General features: G+C 42.8%; 1 protein-coding gene across 1 annotated transcript in view; it reads left to right on the forward strand.

The window, feature by feature from the left end:
• Positions 1 to 514: 514 nt before the first annotated feature.
• The window catches only part of myo16 (myosin XVI), a 69,608-nt gene continuing 49,123 nt past the window's right edge, over positions 515 to 20,999 (forward strand). The window contains exons 1-4 of the mRNA XM_056433362.1: positions 515 to 601; positions 4,214 to 4,486; positions 14,357 to 14,427; positions 15,107 to 15,250. Of these exons, the coding sequence (XP_056289337.1) occupies positions 574 to 601; positions 4,214 to 4,486; positions 14,357 to 14,427; positions 15,107 to 15,250 (516 nt within the window). The 5' untranslated portion in view covers positions 515 to 573. The remainder of the gene's footprint in view (positions 602 to 4,213; positions 4,487 to 14,356; positions 14,428 to 15,106; positions 15,251 to 20,999) is intronic.

Below are 20,999 nucleotides of genomic sequence, written 5' to 3' on the forward strand. Positions count from 1 at the left end.
CCAAAGAGGTCTGCATCCTTATGAGTCACTACATATGTGTGCGTGCCTCTGTGTGTGTGATCGGAGACTGAGATGGGGGTGTGTGAGGCGGACGAAGAGCATTGCGTCATCGGGGGTGTGTTGAGCCGGGGGTGGGCTGAGCCGGCTGTCAGTCAGTGACGCGAGCGGAGCACGTGCGTCGGTCCCGGCTGTGAAGACGCTGTGCGGCGGTTATCTGGCTGTGGGCGAGGAGAGCGAGAGCCACTGCAGCTCCGCTTGCTGACGGGTTGAGCGAGGGAGTGAATGTCTGTGTGAGTGAGTGAGTGAATGTGTGTGTGTGTGTGTGTGTGTGTGCGGACTGTGTAGATGCTGCAACTGGAGCTGCTGCTGGTTCTGCTGGTGAATAATGCAGACAGGGAAGCGGAGTTTGGAGAGCATGCAGGGAGCCAGATTAATAATGCATCCTGCCGGGTTACGAGCTCTGCATTAGTTGAGCTGGAACCTGTAGCTGCCCGCTGTCTGCCTGCCTGGCTTCCTGACTTCCCGCCTACCTTTCCGCCTGGCTTGCAGAGGACTGTCTGACTTAGTCAGAAAATGTCTCACTACCATTTCATCAAATGCTGTAAGTAGCCATTCACCATCTCTTTCTCTGCATGTGTGTGTGTGTGTGCGTGCAAGTGGGTGTGTGTGTGTGTGTGTGTGTGCGCGCCTTGGCCATCGGTGTGTGGCTGTTGTATCTGCACTCACAATATATGCAGTGTCATTATCCTGATTATACTGTGAGTTTACATGCAAGAGCATTCTGCTCATTGGCTGCTGTCACCGCAGCACAATTTAAACTTCAAGTGTGTGTGTGTGTGTGTGTGTGTGTGGCGTGTGTATGTGTGTGTGTGTGTGCGCGCAGTGTGTGGGTGTGTGAGGTTACTGCAGAGAGCCGCTGCAGATGTTTGAAGTTGACCGGTGAATGTGGCAGGTGCTGGCGGAGGGAAAGAAGGATGAGATAGTCCCAAAGATGCAGATCCCATGAGCGTCTGGCATATTCATAACACAGTGACAGACTGACAGAGAGAGAGAGAGAGAGAGAGAGAGAGGGAGATGGAGGAAGTAATTTCAGAGAGAGGACAGATGGCGAGAAACTGAGGGTGATTTGGTGGAGTGTTGCAGAGAGGGGAGGGAATGGCAGGATTGGGGAATGGAAGGGAGGTGAGGATGACATATGAAGAATGTGGTCAAGTGGTGCAAAGTAGGATCAGCAGACTGAGAGAAACGAGGGAATATATGTGTGTGTGATGATATTTGAGAGGAGAAGAACGTGAATTCTATCACACAGGTGATGGATGCTGCCGTGAAGTCCCTGCTTGACTCTCAGCACCATACCTGTCTCACCCCCAAATCTGTACATGCATATAGTTATTGTCTGTGTGTGTGTGTGTGTGTGTGTGCGTGTGTGTGTGTGTGTGCGCGCGCGTGTCCCCACATGTCTGTATGATGTTTTCTAATTCACAAGCTCCTGCAGTGTTGCAGCTCCTCGATGGGATGTTGCACATTGAATCAATAACTGACGGCCTGGTGACGGGATGGCAGGAGAAGAAAGCTTCTGCTCTCTCTCTCTCGCTCTCTCTCGCTCTCTCTCGCTCTCTCTCTCGCTCTCTCATTCACATGTCTTCTGTCCGTTCAGAGGCCTTCATAGCATACGTGATTGTTATTACTATTCCAATATGTCATTTTTTCTTTTTTTTTCTTTCTCAAATGTTTAATTTAAGTAGGAATGATATGTCTTTTCATCTACTTCAAGTATTCATCGGTTGAGGGCAAATTCTTATTGATCTTCGCTGTCAGTACTGGTCATATTTGATGTGTTCATCTGAAATCAGAAGACAATGAACTGCTCTGAACGATGTATATTCACAACACATTCAGCCACATTGCACATACAGCGCCCTGCATTAGTAACGGAGTGTGTCATCGCCACATATCACAACATGTAGTGCCACGTGTGAACTGCTGTGTTGTTACAGTCAACCCTTTAGCACACTGAGCATGATGTATACACTATTAAGAGCATTTATGTCATTCAGTTCATTTACTCACACAATTTTATTTTTTTTACGCTCGGGTGTTAAGCTATTCTTGATGATCTTTTAATCTTCATTCATGGATATTCCTATACTACATACTGTATGCCTCGTGAGGGAATCTATAAGTCACACAGCGACTGAATTCACCGATCCAAATGGGCTGAGGAGAAGAGGCGAGCAAAGGAGGGATAGGGAGGGAAAAGGAGGCAAGGACCGAGGCCAGAGCAACTGGACTGTGGAGAGATGGAGTGGTATGATATTGGAAAAGGCAGTAGGTTGAGTGGGTTGTGTGTGTGTGGGTGTGTGTGTGTGTGTGTCTGCTCAATGTGCAGGCAAAATAAAATACAGTTGAAGCAGACACCTGGCATGAATAGGTACAATAATGACCCCACCACCCCCCATGTCTGGAACCTGAACACAAAAGAACCTTTTTTACAAGTCTAAGCAGAGCAGATGGCATTTCTGTGTGTGTGTGCGTGTGTGTGTGTGTGTGTCAAACCAGGGTGGATGGGGCAGGTGTTTGAATATACTGTATGTGTAGATGAGAGAGAGAGAGAGAGAGAGAGAGAGAGAGAGACTCCCCCTCCATTGGTCCGCCTTTGTCTCTGCCCGATAAAGATCTAGTTCAAACACGCCTCAGCCCCTGCAGAGAAGAAACACCAGTGTATTGGAAAAAAAAAAGTAGACGCAACATAGCAACAGTCCTCCAACAACAAGATGTAGGACTTCAAAGGTGACCCGCTTGCTCACAGACCGACGTGTGCTCCCACACCATAAAAGAGATGAAATGGAGATATAGAGAAGCTACTGGAGATCGATGGACAGACCAGGATACGCCAAGGGGACACTTACAATATAATGGGCCCAAAAGAACGAGAGCAACTAAGTTGAACTAAAAGAAAAGAAAAAGGAATGTGATATAGAGCAGGGGCCAAAGAGGGATGAGTTGGTGAGTCAAAGGAAAACACCTCGTTATATGTGACTTGTCCTCCGGGGTGGCCGTGATCTGGATTTGGGCTATAAATGCCAGATTGATGCACATCCTTTACTTCCTTTACCTATCTTACGGAATATGCATTTCTGATGATTCTTACTCACCATACATCCATACTACTTAGTTTACCGTACACATATTTTTAGTATGTCCCAATGCATACTAATGTCAAATGCAGTGGTGGGGCCCTCATTAACAATGGACACAATATCAGGAACTGGACATTGACCCCCCCCAATATTTTTATGTATTTCTTATTTGTATTGATTGTTAATTGTTTCATTTATTCACCTGGCATGTGTGTATCTGCAATCGGGGTTGTAAATTGTGTGAGAGGTTAACGGTGGTTACGATGAGTAAAGCTCAGGAGCTCACGGGTCCTTCAGGAAGAAAGCGAGGGAAAACGCTCCGCTAGTTGTATTAGCTAGTAATAGACTTAAACAGCCTGCAGTTGCGTTTCTGATTGTGATGTTTTTCTGTGCTTTCAGTAAAATCAGTTCTTAATACACCTGGATGTCCCATGTGTCCAAGTGTGCAACACAGTGCGCCAAAAATACCAAAATGTCCTATTTCATCCAATGGCAAGTCAGCGTGCTTCTCTGGCTATCGTGACCCGGACAGGACGGCTCATTTACAGATATCACGTGTATCAGATATGTAAGCAACAGGGTCCTAGTTCAATTATCAATGTTATGACTACAGAGGGGCAGCTGCAGTACCTACTAAAAGCAAAAACAAAGTGTGTGATATGGAGCCCACCTCCTGCACAGGCCCTGTGCCTCCAAGCCATCCCAGCAGACCATAATAGGTTCAGCAGCTGCCTGAGGTGAGAGCTGTTTGGCTAAATTCCACAGAGAGGCAGGGAGATTATGCCGAGTCAGGAGAATCACTGCGAGAGGAGAGACGGCACACACACACACACACACACACACACACACACACACACACACACAATGCTGTGACGCTCCGGTCAACTCACCCAGTGGCTAAACAGACATCACATATCCTCTCAAGCATACATACATGTACTCAGAACAGTCCAAACAGATGGAGCTCACAGTGTTGGCGTGTTCTTTCCCGTCGCTCCTGCCTGCTGAGCTCAGTACCAACGTGTCCAGTGAGTTGATTCAACCTTTTGACTGGTTTCTCTTCTGCCCATCAGGTTGTTTCCAGCTGTGTAATGTCTTCCGTCAGAACATGGAGATAGACCAGTGTCTGCTGGAGTCTCTCCCCATCGGCCAGCGCCAGCGGCTGGTCCGGAGGATGCGCTGTGACCAAATAAGGGCGTACTACGAGAGGGAAAAGAGCCTCCGGCGCCAACAAGGTGGAATCGGGGCGCGAGCGCCGCCCGCCGCCCGCCGCAAGAAGCGCCGCGTCCGATTCAGCCGCGCCGACGGCATGCGGGACGCCGTCGTCCGCCGGGACGACAAAGAAGGTGGGTGCACCGACGTGGGTGTGCGTGGTTGAGTGAAAAGGTAGTGTGTAGGTGTGTATGCAGTAATCACACACACACGTACACACGCATATGCACACACACACACACACACTTGGTTCTGCAGGAAGTTGTCACCTCAGTGAAGCTTCTATCCTGATACCAACTGCTCTCGAGGACAGAAATACCTTCGCTGAGACGATCATGTCCACTGTCGAGACTCACTTTCTGTACCTGGCTGGTTTATGGTACGTTGTTTTGTCTTTTCATATTTGTGACAAACACAAACTAATATGTGCATGTTCAAATATTATTCTGGGCACTGTTTCAACCATCCAGCCATTTCTTTCACACAAAGGAGCTCGTCTATTCTGGGTGTATTTGTCTGATTATGTCTTTCTATAAATGCTGATGACACTGAAGACAATAATAGTCAACATACATTCACTTCTCCTCTGTGCAGAGGGACTCTGGAGAGCTGTCCTCAGGTACGCAGTGCATCACATCGCCCCTCAGGCCTCGGCTGAGACACTGGAGTACTCGAGCTGTGCTTGCAGGATCTAACAGTCAATGAACTCATAAGCGTCAACAGGTCCTCACACTTTACTCTGCAGGACATTGATTTTTTTTTTGTCATCCAACCTCTCCGTCTTTTTCTTTTGGGCTGTGCCAGTCGTTTATCAGCTGTCCGGCTGTATCCGTGTCATTCCTCCCAGCAGCCTTTGCAGGTCACTGTGTTCATTTCTGCTCTGCGGCTGCCACGGAGGTTCAGCTGGGCTCAGTGGATGCAGCTGCTGTGTAACAGACAGACTGAATCCAGGGTGCGTTGGCTCGGCATGAGTCGGATCTACCACTCTGCATAATGCCTACTTACCAAACAGGCGCCGCTGGGGCAGTGCACCGCTACCAGGCTACTGTTGCGTTGGTGTGGGGAGACCTTTTAACAGTGACACATTCATTTCTAACGGACTCCTTGAGTCAAGGGGCAGCTTGAAAGCTTTATGATCCATTTGTGTTCCCCTGTGTCAGCCCATCTTGTTCTTCTTAAGTATTGTAGTGAGCGTCAGAAATACAGCAGGGCAAAGGGCGAAACTGCCCCAAAGAAATATCATTTTGCCCCTGATATCATGAGGAGAGGGGCAACAAATGCCCCCATAATTTCCTCTGAGAATTTAATAGCGCTTTGTTCTTTGTTGTGTGTGTCCAATCTGTATTTTCTGTACTAGGTAGCTACACCAAAAAAATCAATACATATTATTTTTAATTATTAAAAAACAAAGAAATAAGTTATAACTGTTAATAGTTGTTTAAAAAAATTAATAACAATAAATAAACAGAGAAATAAGAATAAAATGTAGTATTTGTTTGTTTTTTGTTCTAAAAATCGAAGAAAACACTTTGAATCCGTAGACTACTTTACTACTACTTCTTTTTATTGCCAGTTTTATAACAATTGCTCAAGTAAGCCTAAATAAGTATATTTATTATTCTTATACAAAGATTAAATGTTATTTCACAAGTTTCAAAAAGTTCCCCCAATTTATTTTTAAATGCCCCTGAATTTCAGTGAGTGGGGCAAAAATTGCCCCGAAAAAATGTGTAAATGTCCTCCCCTGATTGCAGTGTCTATCTCTTCACTTGGTGACGAGGATCAGCACTTTCCACATCTGGACAGTGGTTCTGGAGCTTTCCTCTCTGGGCCTGGTTAGCAGAGAGCTAAAGGTGTTCTCCCCATTGTTGGCTCTCTTTTCCACAGAGTGATAGGATTTGCCTCAGGCTTGGATTTTGTAATGTGTGAGCATTTTTTTAATCTTTTCCCCTTACTACAGAGGTATTTTAGTTGTGCACACACACTTGTTGCAATGAGAGCCCAAGGGGTTAATCTGGTAGATCGGAGTAAAAGAATAAAAGATTTGCATCTGACTCATTGTCAAAGCCAATGTTCCCCAGTCTGTTCCTGGAAAGCAGACCAACAGAAATATTAAACAGCATATGTGAGTGCTGATTTCCTCTTAGTAGTAGTTTCCTCATCTTTGCATATGTGTGTCTGTTAGCTGCGATACAATGATGTCTTTTAACCTTACGTGCCCAATTAGTATTCAATCTTTAAAACCGTTTCCCTCAGTTGGTGATGATTAATGGGAATAATGGACGGAAAGACGTTCGGGTGACTCGTCATTGTGTTTAAGAACTTGTGTGTGTGTGAGAAAGAGAACAGATTAGCCAAAATAGGGCCCGAAGAAAAGGAGTCCGAGTGGGAAATAGAATGAGAGAGAATTAGTAAACCCTTGTTATGTCCTCATGAAAGCCGGTTTTCAGTGAGTGAGAACCAGAGTCACAGAGATCAGAAACTCGGTCCGCTGACCAGGCAATCAGAAAGATCTCACACATACCACCATACAAGGACTTGTTTTCTTATCCATTGTATTGTGCGGGAAATGTGATGAAGGAGAATTTAAATGAAGAGAAGAAGGGTGGAGAACAATGGAAAAGTTGAACATAGACTGGGAAAATAAAAAATTGGAAAGCCGGAGAAATTGAAAGGCAGCAGAGACTTTTCATCCGGTTAGGAAGGATATTGTAGGGTTACGGTGGAACTACTAGCAAGAGCACGCAGCCCTATATATTATATATGAGTATATTATATTTGAGCGTGCTATACTTCCTCCCCATTCTCCATTCCTAGTTGTCATACGCAAACATCTGGCTCACTCGCATTTTGACATTTGGTGAAATTGCTTTTTCCCAAACCAATCTCTGAACTTCATCAAAGCGAGGCACATGTGAAACAGCAGCAGCTGTTCCTTTGCACCCATGAACATGTATATTGCATCATCCTCTTCCAACACAACAATGATATGATCGTGACATCTGGGTGTCTGTGGTTCTTAACGAGCTGACGATTCCTGGCAAAATGCAACGTGATTTCAACGCTGATGCAGTAAGTGGCTGAGAGTAAAGAACGTGGACCGTTGCATCACATTGGGATGACACATTTATGCTCACACCCTCACATGTCTGCGCTAGTACTGCATTTGTTTCAGTATTACAATGCTTCAATGCCGTGAAATCATAAGTGTGTATGTGTGCATACAGTATGTGTCACACGCTTGCATTGCGACTCGAGGGCATCCATCAAAACGACCATTATTGATCAGTGTGTGTGTGTGTGTGTATGTGTGTGTATGTATAGATCCGTCTTGCAGGGACTCGCAGACTCCAATCAATTATCCATAGTGAGGAAATGAGGCGAGCCGAGGTTCTCGTTCATAGCTCCCAGCTTCCAGTCGTCCTGCGACGCCGCTTCAGACGCAAGTCATGAATCTGAATCGTAACATTTGTCAAATTGGACAAATATTTGCACCATGTCTCGTGTTATCCAATGTTCAGCCAGATGTGTTGATCGCTCCCCGCCTCGAGCCCCGAAATACCTCCTAATTCAGAAATATTCTGCAACGAGGTGCCACTGGTGCTCATACTTCTCCATAGTCCTCAATATTTAACCAGGATCAATGTTTAAATCATCATGGGTAGATATGTTGTGATGTGTCTATCAAAGGAAATTATATTCTCTAAAAATACTCCCTTGTTAATGTAATGAATGTGCAGGACGGCACCGTAGCCAGAGAGATGGGGAAGTGGGTGAATATGGATGCTAGAGGAATACATTGATATGTCTCTCGTGGTTCAGCTTGGAGGCCTGCCAGACACCTGTCGTCGTGTTTTTGACAGAACGGGGCCTCGGCCCACGGAGGTGGGAACAAACGATGTCATGAAGTCTTTTACTGGAGTCCAATATATCACCATAACACTCGCTCTGATACAGCAGGGATCCCTGTAATGTCACTGCATCATCAGGCGGCTTATTGAAACCGTTCACTGGCAGTGGTGTTGAGCTCAGCTGCTAAAATTAATCCTTTGATTCACCTTATGACTCATCCGTGGACACTTTTTTTTTTGTATGAGAGGGAGCAAGAGATGGATGAGACGGTGGTATTAACATCCAAAAGTAAACTCTTTCGACGCCCCCTTTTTCTTTCTGATAAAGCTTCATTGTGAACAAACAAACTTGTGTTGAAATAAAAATAAAAAAGTCGTCGACATATTCTTTCTGCATATAGCTCACTTTAAAATGTGTGATTTCTTTCTGCTTCAACATTATTTTTTTGTGTGTGTTTCCATATGGCCCTTGCTTTATTTTTATTTATTTTTGTTTTATTATTATTATGCACTGTTACTTTTGAAGGTTGTATATCTGTAAAAAATACTAAAATAAAATATCAAGTATATAAAAAAAAATCTTCAGATTCATACTCAACATAACCATAATAATAATAACAACCGTATAACATCAAACAGGAGGTTAATGTGTCCCAAAAAACACACATTTTACTGGGCATTAAATGAGCATTGGGGGGTCCCTGGGACTCACGACATTGAACACCTCTCAACATCACTCAGAGAGCATGAAAAATAAAAGTACTTTGTGAACTGATCGTCTCGCATCATGTTAACCATGGAGGCTGTTTACACAACGTTGTGCGTCAACATTTCTGAAAAGGTTTTGCGGATTAATCCTTGGAATACATCCGATGTTATCTTGTGAAACACCCGGGAGTATATGCTGCAAATGTACGACATTGCTTTAGACTGTCAGCGCCTGCGTCCAATAAGATTGTCTCTATTCTGAACAAGTGGGCAAGAGACGCCTGTTCACATTTTACAGAAGTCACCGTACGATGATCTACATTTAGAGTTCATCTGGACCTTTTTTCATTCTTGGAAACATTTCAGAGCTCATTTCAGAAACATAGGTTAGTGAGGTGAGACGGTGGCTCCTGTGGCTATGAATGTGTGATGAAGGGCCAAAGAGACAGGAGCATTGATGAGGCCGAGGGTTTTGAACAGAATCTTGTAAGAGGCTGCGAAGGAGTCGTGCTGTAGATGGGGCGAAGGAGTCGTGCTGTAGATGGGGCGAAGGAGTCGTGCTGTAGATGGGGCGAATGTGTCTCACTAGAAGAAGAACATTCCATATTGTGGAGAATTCATTCGAGGGATTTTATTGAATTCATGGAATATCACTCGTCATGCAACCGCATCACGGATCAGAACGACACTAAATGAATTTTAGAGATCCCAGATTGCATTTTTTGCCGCCAATACAAATTGCGGATCACTGCTGAGCCGTATCGGCGGATACAGGTCCCTTTGTTGTTTGATTATAGAAGCTGGTCTACAAGGCTACAGACTATCCTTTTTTCTTCTTTTTTGCCACTGACCCGAAAACTATTTCAATCGCTCATAAGACTGTAAACCATAAAATATTCTAAATGCTATTATTTTACTTTGTTATAATCATCTATCGTGTTTTCTTTCTCAAAACAAGATGTGACATCTTTTCATTTGTATGTCTGTATCTGGCCTTATCTGTCTGACTAACTGTAACTAAACCTAAATACTTAACTTTAGTTTGACAATATTGTACTACACAAACTGAAAGAATATGAATAATATTGTATACTTATGGATTCAAACAAAACCTGTCATTTGGTAGTTTTTACAATGTATTATAATGTGTTTAGAGTTTGGGTAAACGGTTCATAATTCATCTCTAATATCTGTTTGTGTTGTGAAAATGTTTCCTTCATACAACTGGACTTATTCAAGTGTCTCACCGACACTACATTTTAGGAGTGAACGGGACCTTAGTCCGTTAGCCGTGCTTAGTGTTAGCACAGATTGTTTACAATGTTACATTATTAGAGATTTATGACCAGTAAAGCATAATGGACAATGTCCTGATTGCATATTTTACTGAATTTTACCGGATAACGATCGTCAGTAACACTTAATTGGACACTGATTGTTAACGTAAAACTCTACTCATCGACAACCGTCCGGTACACCGCTAAATATCACAGTCCAGTAAAATAAATAAAAGCCAAAGACTCAAAAAGAGGCTGAAGATGTGTACGTTGAATCTGGTACCGTGTCCTCAGATCATGCTCATTCAGCATGTGCACTCTATCTGCAATGCGTGAAGTGCAAATGTATTATTTTAACTTTCTCTGCGTAGGCGAGAGGAGCTTTATGCAGGTACACGACACGCAGGCACACGATGACGGCATGCATTTGAAGGCAAGCGGGCGAGTAGTCGGGAATCCTAAAAGCACTAATTCACTCTTTCATTGACTTGGTTTTGAGCTGCAGTTTGGCTGTAGAATGTCACGTGCCGATCAATCTACCGGGATATCACATTTGGGTTTCTCTCTCGTCCTCTTTTCCACTCTGCTACCAGTTCCTATCTGGTTGCCATAGAAACTCCACATAAAACAGCTGTTTTTGCAGTTTTCCACAAAATAGCTGCCGACTTTGCCACACGCCCCATTCCTCCATCAGTATAGCCTAATGGGTAACACACACACACACACACACATCACACACACACACACAACCAAGACCAAAGCTTGAAATCAGTGTACTGTTGTTGCCATGGGAGAATCACGCCGTTTTAAAGATGTAACGTTACATCCCCATGATGGTCGCTGCTCCTTTTCCGTTTGGACAAGAAGACCACAAAGACGAAGATTCGTTACTCGGGGTTCATATGGTCATGGAAAACCTGGAAAAGTCATGGAATTTAAAAATAGTTATTTCCAGGCCCTGAAATCCCAAAAGTTTTGGAAAAGTCATGGAAATTTGTGATATTCACATGTTCATTTCTGCTGAGTTTGAATTAATGAATATGTTTTTAAAAGAAAGACGCTCAAAATATAAGCAAGCTGGTTTTTTTCTTAGCAACAGTAGCTCAGGGAAGTGGTCGGGATGATCCACTATGCCAGAGAAGTTGTCGGGATGATCCACTATGCCAGAGAAGTGTAGAATTAATCATGCTTGGCTCCATATGGAAAAGTACATGTCATGGAAATTTGGTGAAAAGTCAGAAGAAATCCATTGGTCAAAATTTGTAGGAACCCTATTTACTGTAAACATGTAAACATGCAACACCTCCTCATACACTCTGTTGCCCGTCATCCACGTTCTTGGATAAAACGATATTTTCTAGTTAATGACTTATTTCTAACTGTAGAAATGCCGGCCGGATTTTGCCCTCACATCTCTTCCAGTGGGAGAACCAACAGAAGAGATCTCTCGATGGACACTATGGATATATTCCAATGTTCATATGGACTACTGAATATTTCTTTGAAGGCACACATGACAATAATGTGAACCTGTCTCTTTTTAAGTTCCACTAATCTTGAAAGTAGAACTCAAAGGTGTACCTCATGTAGCTGGCAGACGCCCTACAAGAGGCAATGAGACACAGTGGACACAAATTAAAACAGTGGTTGTTTTTGACGAGTCCGTCGATGGTACATCAGTACTATTGATTCCCGATGGCTAAACCGCAAGACAAACACTTGCCTTTTTTCTTTCTCAACTGCCTGAGGGTCAATATGTAGCTCCTGACCTCCGACCTCTCTTTAGACACATTCAATAATGTACTTTTTCAAACTCCGGTAGGTTCTTCTCTCACAGACTAACTGGTTCTACTACATGGGATGTTTTACAGTCCACTTCCACTCATCAATAGTTTATTTTTGGAGTAAATCATGAGACCGCACATGCTTTAAAAAAAGCTGCTTCACATTCACGAATAAGCAGATCTTTGATCTACTGTTTGACAGACGGACAGGAAATATCATCATCTATTCCCTGGGAAGGGCTTCAGTGCTAAATGAGCCTTAATTGGTGTTTTTTACAGCCTGAGCCCCAACAGTATATGGAGGAGACGGGAGGTAATTGTGCTGATTGAGTGAAAGGTCGGCCGGTTTGATTCTCATCAACCATTTAAAGAGCGTTAAGCACTGTGGCCATTAGAAGAGGGGCCTCTCTCTGTGCACAGTGTGTGTTGGCCTGTTGGAAGGCCTGCATGTGCTTTCCAAGTGATTAGGCAATACACTGATTAGCCAACAGATGGAATCAACTGATGACAATATGAACACATAGGAAAGTCATTTATCAAGTAAGAATGCCAAACATTTGCTGGTTAAAGCTTCTTAAATATTACAATTTGTCACTTTCCTTCATTTATATACTTTCATTATTTCTTAATTGGTAAGACAACATATATGGGATTGCAACACATTCAATTATTTATATTATAGATTTACATTTCTTGTCATTAATTCATTGTTTAACTTCTGCCGATTTTTTAAATGTCAGAAAATAGTGATGTTAAATTTCTTGTTTTGTCCAAAAGTTTAAAACTACATTGACTTTCACATTAAATATAGAGAAACGTGAAGAACATGTTGTCTCCCTTAACAAATAATGTATGCCTTCTGTGGATATGTTTTATTTTGAAGGCCACATAATGATGATGATTAAATAAATTCTTTGAAGAATAAATAATTCACTGAAATATTTCATACATATTTCTACAAATAGAATCAGCCTTAATGTATTCTTTAGTGTACGCGTGTGAATACGGGGGCTTGAGGGTGTAAAGGCAGAGATGACTGTATGCTCACTGAATATAGTTATCCGTGTTTCTGAAATATACATATGATACAGGGAAACCAGCATGCACACACACACACACACACACACATTTTAGAGGCTACAGTTTGCGTTGCTGTTGAATCAGAATGTTAAAACGGCTCCTCAGAAACTGTATTATACTCAAGCTTGCAACAATGATTAAACATTCACTGGATCGGAGTGAAGTTCGGTAGATAGTGTAACAGCTGTAGCAGCGTCAGAAATACAGGAGGGCAAAGGGCAAAACTGACCCTAAGAAATATAATTGTGCCCCTGATATCACTAGGAGAGGAGCAAAAAATGCCCCCACAATTTAAATTATTAAATAGCATTTTGTTTTTGTTCTTTCTTGTGTGTGTTGTATTGCCTGTATTAGGTAGGTACACACAAAAAATCAATAAATATATTTTTGAAATATAAAAAAACAAAGAAATAAGTTATAATTGTGAACAGTTGTTTAAAAAATGTAAGAACAAATATATAATAACATTTTCTAATTTATGTTTTCTGTTTGATTTTTGTAAAAAAATCTAAGAAAACACTTTTAATGTGTAGACAACTGCCTAATAGTCTTATTATTGCCATTTGATGACAATTGCTCATATCCTGTAAGCCTAAATAAGTATATATATATATATATACACATTAATATATAGATATAGATATATATAGATGGATATTATATATATATATATATATATATATATAACTTATTTGCATGAATGTTGCAACAACAATATTGCCAAAACATGAAGACACAGCAACACAAAAAATATACAATTCATATGGATAATAATAAGACAGTAATAACTATATTGAAAGAAAGGTGTCTGTGTATAATATTCTCTCTCTCTCTCTCTTTTTTTCTCTCTCTGTCTGTGTCTCTCTCTCCCTGCTCCCTGCTGGGGTCTCATTCACTTGTGGTACATGTTGAATAAATAATACACATGAGTGGTACAGTAAAGCCCCTGACCTTCTTTAAACCCGGCTGTGTGTTCATGTTGCTGTGTGAACGTGTTTATCCATCTGTCAGTGTGTGAGTGCGTTGTGCGGCTCGCTGGAGCTTCCTGTGCGTGATGTGAATGTGTATAACAGAGGTTTTTTGAGGAGCTACCAAACTACCAAACACACACACACACACACAACCGTAACACTGATCCATGCCGACATGTCAAGGACAGCCAGAGGACACTCGACACATTGGTTTGGATGGTGACGGGCACGGATCAGTGTGTGTTCCTACGTTGTCACGACCTGCCCAAGGCACCCGTCTGTCTTCACATGCAGCCGGTGTTGTTGACCTTATGGATGTTTGTTTTGTTGCAGTGCTGCGGCTCCTGAAGGAGGGAGCAGACCCCAACACGCCCATTTCTTCTGGGGGATCCTTGCTACACCTGGTAAGACGCACAGTATTAAATGTTTAATACAACAGTCCCCACAGCTCGATTCATACAATAACCCCTCACACAAATATATACGATGCAACCAACAGTATAACATGTTTTGATTTAATCAAAAGATTAACTTGACAAGTAGCTTACAGAGAAATGTTTAAGAACAAGCTCTAAAATCCTAATCTGAAATATGACTTTACTCTACAGTTGATGCAGATAAATTGAATCTGATTCAATATGTCTGTACTCTTTGCACACAGATGTGTCAATAAAAAAAGAAAGTATATTGCAGCTGGTCCACCTGCTTGACACACGTCCGGTCTAGACGCGTGTACGTTACAGTACCCTTCTACATCCTGAAGTGTCCTCTCCCCTCAGTTAATAAGAAATGCAAAAAGTTAAACTTGAAAATGTCAAATCATTAGGTAAAAGGGTGACGATGATGATGCTGATGCTGCTGTCCCAATAGCTGTTCTCCATGCCTTTTTTTAACATTCATATGTTCAGCCCCATGGCAATACAAGTAGGCCTATGTCATTTTTAATATTGTTGAAGAATATCATTTTCACACACGTCAATTAGTATGCCCTGAACCCATCATGTGTTTATATAGTTAGCGACGCTACAGTTAATATACATTTCTAAAAAAACACATGAATAAAGACATCTACTGTGATTGCAGTGTGCTCGCCATGACAACGTGTTCGCGGCAGAGCTTCTGATCGATCGAGGCCTGAACGTCAACCTGCAGGACGAGGACCTGTGGACAGCCCTGCATGTAGCGTGTGTGTGTGACCACGCAGACGTGCTGCTGCTGCTGCTGCTGGTGAGAAACACACTGCAAACATGAACCGGCAGTATAGTGCGGCGAATGACCCAAGTATACACACACATTCACATTTGCAGGGACACACAACTCGTCATTTTATTGATGATCCTTGCAAATAATAAAAGAAGATGTATTTCTATTGTGGGACTCCAATTCTGGAACAACCTTAAAATGGATATAAGAATGATCAACACATTTTTGGTTTGCAAAAGGATTATTTCGAAAACAATTGTTGAGGGTTATAAGTGTAATTGAAACATATGTATATGGAAGATGTATGTGGATATATATATATATATTTTTTTCTTTATTATTATTTTTTATTTATTTTATATTAATTATTCATAAAAATTTTTTTGAGGATTATAATAAATATATATATATATGTTTATATATTTATTATTTTTCTTTTCTTTATTATTTTATATTAATTTTCTGATTTATTTGATTATAATAATTTAGGATAGGAATATATAAGCATTTTTGCTTCTACCTATACCTTTTCAGTCTTTCTGTTTTGTATATTATATAGAATAATATTGTATTGCAATGATTGACTGAATAGAATACACAACAACAACAACAACAAATCCAAGTGTCGTCAGCGACACATTAGATTAGTGTTTTTGCGTTGGCAAATGTAACTCCCGGTTTCAAATCCGCTTTGGACCAGCCGCTGGACTCACATGAGTCATCCAGAATCTTCTGTCCAAGTGGAGCGTTTTACCCTCACGAGTGGTAGGTTACAGTGGATTAAAAGGGGTTCTGAAACACAGCGTGCCATTTTCTCACAAACTGGGCCGAACCAGTGAAAGTGAGAACATTTTGAATGTGAGCATTAGCATGACATCAAAGATGGGAGCCCAGCTCTCGTCGGGTCGGTGTTAACGAGCAGTGGCTGCGCTTGATTAGGGTTAACGAGAGCAGGTCCAGCTGCGGGGGAGGGCCGGCACACCCAGTCCAGTCACTCAGTGGGCTGTTCTGCTGCTGCTGATTGGACCCACGGAGAGGTTACCGGTGGCAGCGTGGAGCTCCGTAGAATCCAGTACAGCCTGGTTCTGTGCTGATTGGGTCTTGAGTGATTGCGGTCTATGTGCCAGAAAGAGATGTTCCTGAGGCATGGATGCGCTTGAAGAGCTGCCAGGCCAATGAAGCGTCGGCCCGTACTGACGGTTGGTTTCTGTGACTGTTGGTTCATTGCGTGTTTGCATATTTAAATGTATTTGAATTCCCTCAAAGCAAAAGATTCATGCTGGCTGCCGAGTTTGTGTCGAGCATTGTGTGATATGGAGACGCAAAATTCAATTTATTCCGTCGGTTATGCTTTTCATGATGGGCAATAGCATGAGAGGAGAGATTTAATCCTGCTCCCTGGACTGCAGTAACTGAACTCCAAGACACAACCAGTTTCTCATAAATGAGGTCATATTTCCACAGAACTGAAGAGCAGGGGTTAACATTTTTTTTTTAAAGAACATTTCTAAGAAAATTATTCCAGTTTACTTAAGCAATTTGGTTTTCAGCGTTCACAACTTCAAAGTCCCATCATAGTAAGTGCTCACTTATTTGGCTGAATATGCCCTTGTGGATGCTTTTGTGATTGCGGCTGTGAGGAGACGAGTCAGGATACTTGAAATATAATCATTTCCAGAATTTTGCACATTTTGCATGCAGTGTTTCTATTTTTAATCCCACTAAAGAACGCACTTGGGTTTCTTCTCCTGGCATAATCAGCAGGAAAGCCCGATGCTAAAAAAATGTTGCTTCAGTGAAGCCACTCTCCAGATAGAGATGCAACTCCCCCTTTTTCTTCTATTCATTAATTTTGACACTCGTCTCCTCAGCCCAGTCATTCTGCTGCAAGCTGCAGCCTTATCAGAGCTGTAAGAGGGAGATCTTTCCCTCTGAATATAACGAGTTTATATTTTAATGAGAAGTGGGGCGCTGGTCCTGACTGCCAGCTTTATCTTTGATTGGCAACAGGGAGGAATAGCGCTGCTAATACGTGCTAATCTACGGCGTCCGACTCCTCCAGCTCTTACCCCACGCCTCGTCCTCTGCTTCTGTCCTTGATTTCCTGTCTCCGGTTCCTTCATTGAGAAGCAGAAATGATTTAGCTGACGGAGAAGCTACCGTGCTTGTCTTGTCGGGGGAGGGGAGGCGGGAGGAGGGGTGCATTGTTGCTCTGTGGCCGCATTGGCACTGATGTTTCCTCTCTTATCTCTTGCCTCCAAACAGCTGGAGAAGCCATGACTAAACCGTGTGATTCCCAGCCCGTTCCCAGATACACTCCTAAGCCATTTCTAGCTCAAGCTCTGGTTAATGTTCGTCATTGAGACTGACGGGATTAACTGTCAATTTAGAGACACAGTGGATCGTATATGTATATATATTTCAACATATTCCAGTGTGGTTAGACTTGGCTCCTATACGTCAGGAAGCCTTAACCGAGGTTCTTGATCTCCATCAAAGCCTCAACCCACAAGATACTTATCAAATTCAACTTCTTATCGTGGCACAATTCTGTCTTCCTAATTTGGTTCCTCATGAAACTGAACTGAAAAGATTAGCAGAGATTAGACTCTATTGCATACGCGCCCCCAACGTTGCTTCATTGTCTGTCTCCCTGAGAGAAAGTACAGCGCTCTTGAACTGTTTACCGCCAACGCACTTCAGCTGATTGTTTTTGTTTTGTATCGTTCTTCTTCCCTTTTCTTGATCGGCATATCGTAGTTCTCCTGTGAAATACTCGCTTCCCGTGTCTCGACGCGTGCCGGGGAAGATGTAGAAATGCACTCGTTTGATCCCTGGGAGACGGATTCGGTCCCAAAGTGTTATTTCTCATCTTCCAGTTCAAAACCTAACAGGGTTCTAGAAGTGACACCCTTTCCGCGCCTGTAAATGATGAATTTGAAACCTCTGAACTTTGAGTCCTTTGAAGTCAAAAGATTAACAGCAAGCTCCCGGCGGCGGTTCACACCAGTTTAATTTGTGTGTATTTTCTGTTGATGTGAACCTCCTCTTCTAAACAAATCGAGCAACTGCTTCACGCTCGCATGCTCTATACATCATCTGCTTGAATTGAACTTCAAACCTTCAATTTACTAACAATTAACATGTTCATTCAAAGGCAGAATTTCCCTTCATAACTCGTGGTTGCCTCTCTCCAAATCTACTATTCACTGATCATAACGGCAGTGTGAGTGATTCAGTTATGATGTCATGAAGAGGTTAGTTTTGGTGTGGCCAACAATGCAGCTATGTTGTCTTCTCTCAGATTTAGTATTGGTATAGTCGTGTGATATATTTTTTTCAGGCCGCCTCTGCTGCTGGTTTTAAAATGCAACACAGCAGAATAACGGATCACAGCTGAGCAGACGCTGTGTGCAATCAGTGGAGACAAATAATTGGATTGGACTTTTTTGGGAAAACCTTAAAAATATCTGATTTGTTTTAACCTTTTGTACACATCCGGCTGAGATGGAAGAGATAGGAGGTTCAAATATGTGATAAGCAAACGCGTTTCAAGACAAACTCTCATACATTTGGGTTTCTGGGGAGTCCACCAACTGGGCTCCCTGCATCAGAAAACGTTATTCAACAAGCCATTCAGATTTGGCTGGAGATGACATATGCAGGCTCATAGAAAGCAATACTTCCATTACATGTCATTTAGCAGACGCTTTTATCCAAAGCGTCTTACAGTAAGTGCATCAAACATGAGGACAAACCCAGCAACACGAATCAAGAAAGTAACATTTCTTCAAGAAAGCCACACTTATCAATTATTGTAAACTCCTGTAGAAACCCAATATACAAATCAAAGTATGAACCTGAAAAGGAGCATGATATCTTCACCTCCCTAAAATAATGGCCATTTTTACAGGGTTTTTTTCAGAAAACACCAACAAATAAAATGGCCGTTTTACCAAAGAGGTAGAATCACAAGATGAGTTAAACTGAGGATCATGAGGAGATGATTTAGGTATTACAATAATTTGTCAAAAATTACTTGGGCCATTATTTTAGGAAGGTGACGGACAATATGTGACCTTTAAAAAAAAATAAGATCAATAGTATGTGTGGGGCCCCTTGCTCTGGGTGAGATGACAGGCAGTGGCACGGCCCCTGGGAAAGCTGTGCACCTCGGCGGCTAGTTATTGATTCTGTGGCCGTTACCCCATGTAACACCTGCCATTACAACCCACACGCAGCGCAGCGTGAACAGATTGTCCGACTCCGGGAGGTCCGAGGTGGATTCATCACATTGTGTCTCGGGAGCGTGTCGGGGTCAGAGGTCAGCGCGTTAACCCCTCGCAGCCGGCGTGGCTGCCGGCGAGCGCCGACTCGTTTTTATATCTGTCGGCACTTATCGCGTCGCCTCGGACACATGATTGATGTCTCTGGATTCATTGTCCACGCATCATATTTCCTTCACCATAATCCGTCTGCTGCTCTTGGACTTCGTCTGCGGTTGAAAGAGCTCGAGATCGATTATTCCCCCAGTCACGGATTGTTGTTGTTGTTTGTGTACAACCAGGCTCAGGGGGTCAAGTCGAGCATTTTCAAGTGAATTTAGCACAGTTCATAGTGAATAGTATTGTATTGCCTATACTGGCTTGTGATCGTTTTCACGGACACATGATTGCCTGGTTTAAAACACATTTCACACATGCAACACACACAAACCCACACTCAACAACAACACACACTTGCGTGTGAACAGAGGCCCCCTGAGCGGAGCTGGCGGGTTTATGAGGAGGTTGATTACCGTTTGGGAGCAAAGCACCAATCTGAGCCATGTTGATGCAGTCGGCCGTGTTGGGGAGGGATGGAGGGGCCGAGGAGGCCGAGGAGGATGCTCCCTCCGACGCACTCAACTCATTTGGCGGTTCATGTCGTGATGACGTTTCTTGTTTTCTCATGAATACTCACCAAGCTGCAGCTGATAGTTGTTAATTAATTCCCTTTGTTAACCTAACTAACCCTCATACGGGAGAAAAGCCCAGCTCCCACTCAAGGACACAGATGGCTGCACAATGAGACGGCACCGCTCGCCAGAACACATCCTCTGATCACGCGGCGGCATCGGGCTGATTTGATCACTGCATTTCTTGAATTAATCATTTCCTTTGAATATCTTCAGAACGTTTTTTACTATTAAAAAAAGAAGGAAAATATAGAGAACCTTTTATGAATGAATTTATAATTGCAAGCGTGTCCTGTGTCCTTGTGGTTTTCTCTGTTTTCAGAGCGCTGAGGTTAACGCTTCTTGTGTTGCTCCGTCAGTCGGCTCCCTCCTCCCTCTTCCCCACCCCTTCTCTCTCCATGTAGCTGAGGACGTCGTCGTAAATCTCTTTGCCGCACTTCAACTCGGCCGTTAGAATTCTACTAGCTTTAATATTCAATAAGGATCCTCACTTAGAGTTCCCCGTTATCAGACCCGGTCCAGCTCCAATCGTTACATCCGCTCGTCTTTTACGGTGGAGTCGAACAACAGGAAAGGGATTTATGGCTGGATGCTGACAATTTCCTCTTGAAAACGGTGTGCGATACTTTTAGTACCCGACCCTGAGGAGCGGACGATGAAAAGGAAACGGGAGCGAAGGAGAGTCCACATGAGTGCACTGCTCATGCCTTGTACATCGTGTAAAGCCCTTTGAGGCACATGTGAGATATTTGGCTATACAAAATTGAATATTTCTGCTTTTAGTGGTAAAGCACAGTAACATTTTCACAAATAATA

This window comes from Pseudoliparis swirei, chromosome 2 (genome assembly GCF_029220125.1).
Source record: "Pseudoliparis swirei isolate HS2019 ecotype Mariana Trench chromosome 2, NWPU_hadal_v1, whole genome shotgun sequence".
Taxonomy (NCBI): domain Eukaryota; kingdom Metazoa; phylum Chordata; class Actinopteri; order Perciformes; family Liparidae; genus Pseudoliparis; species Pseudoliparis swirei.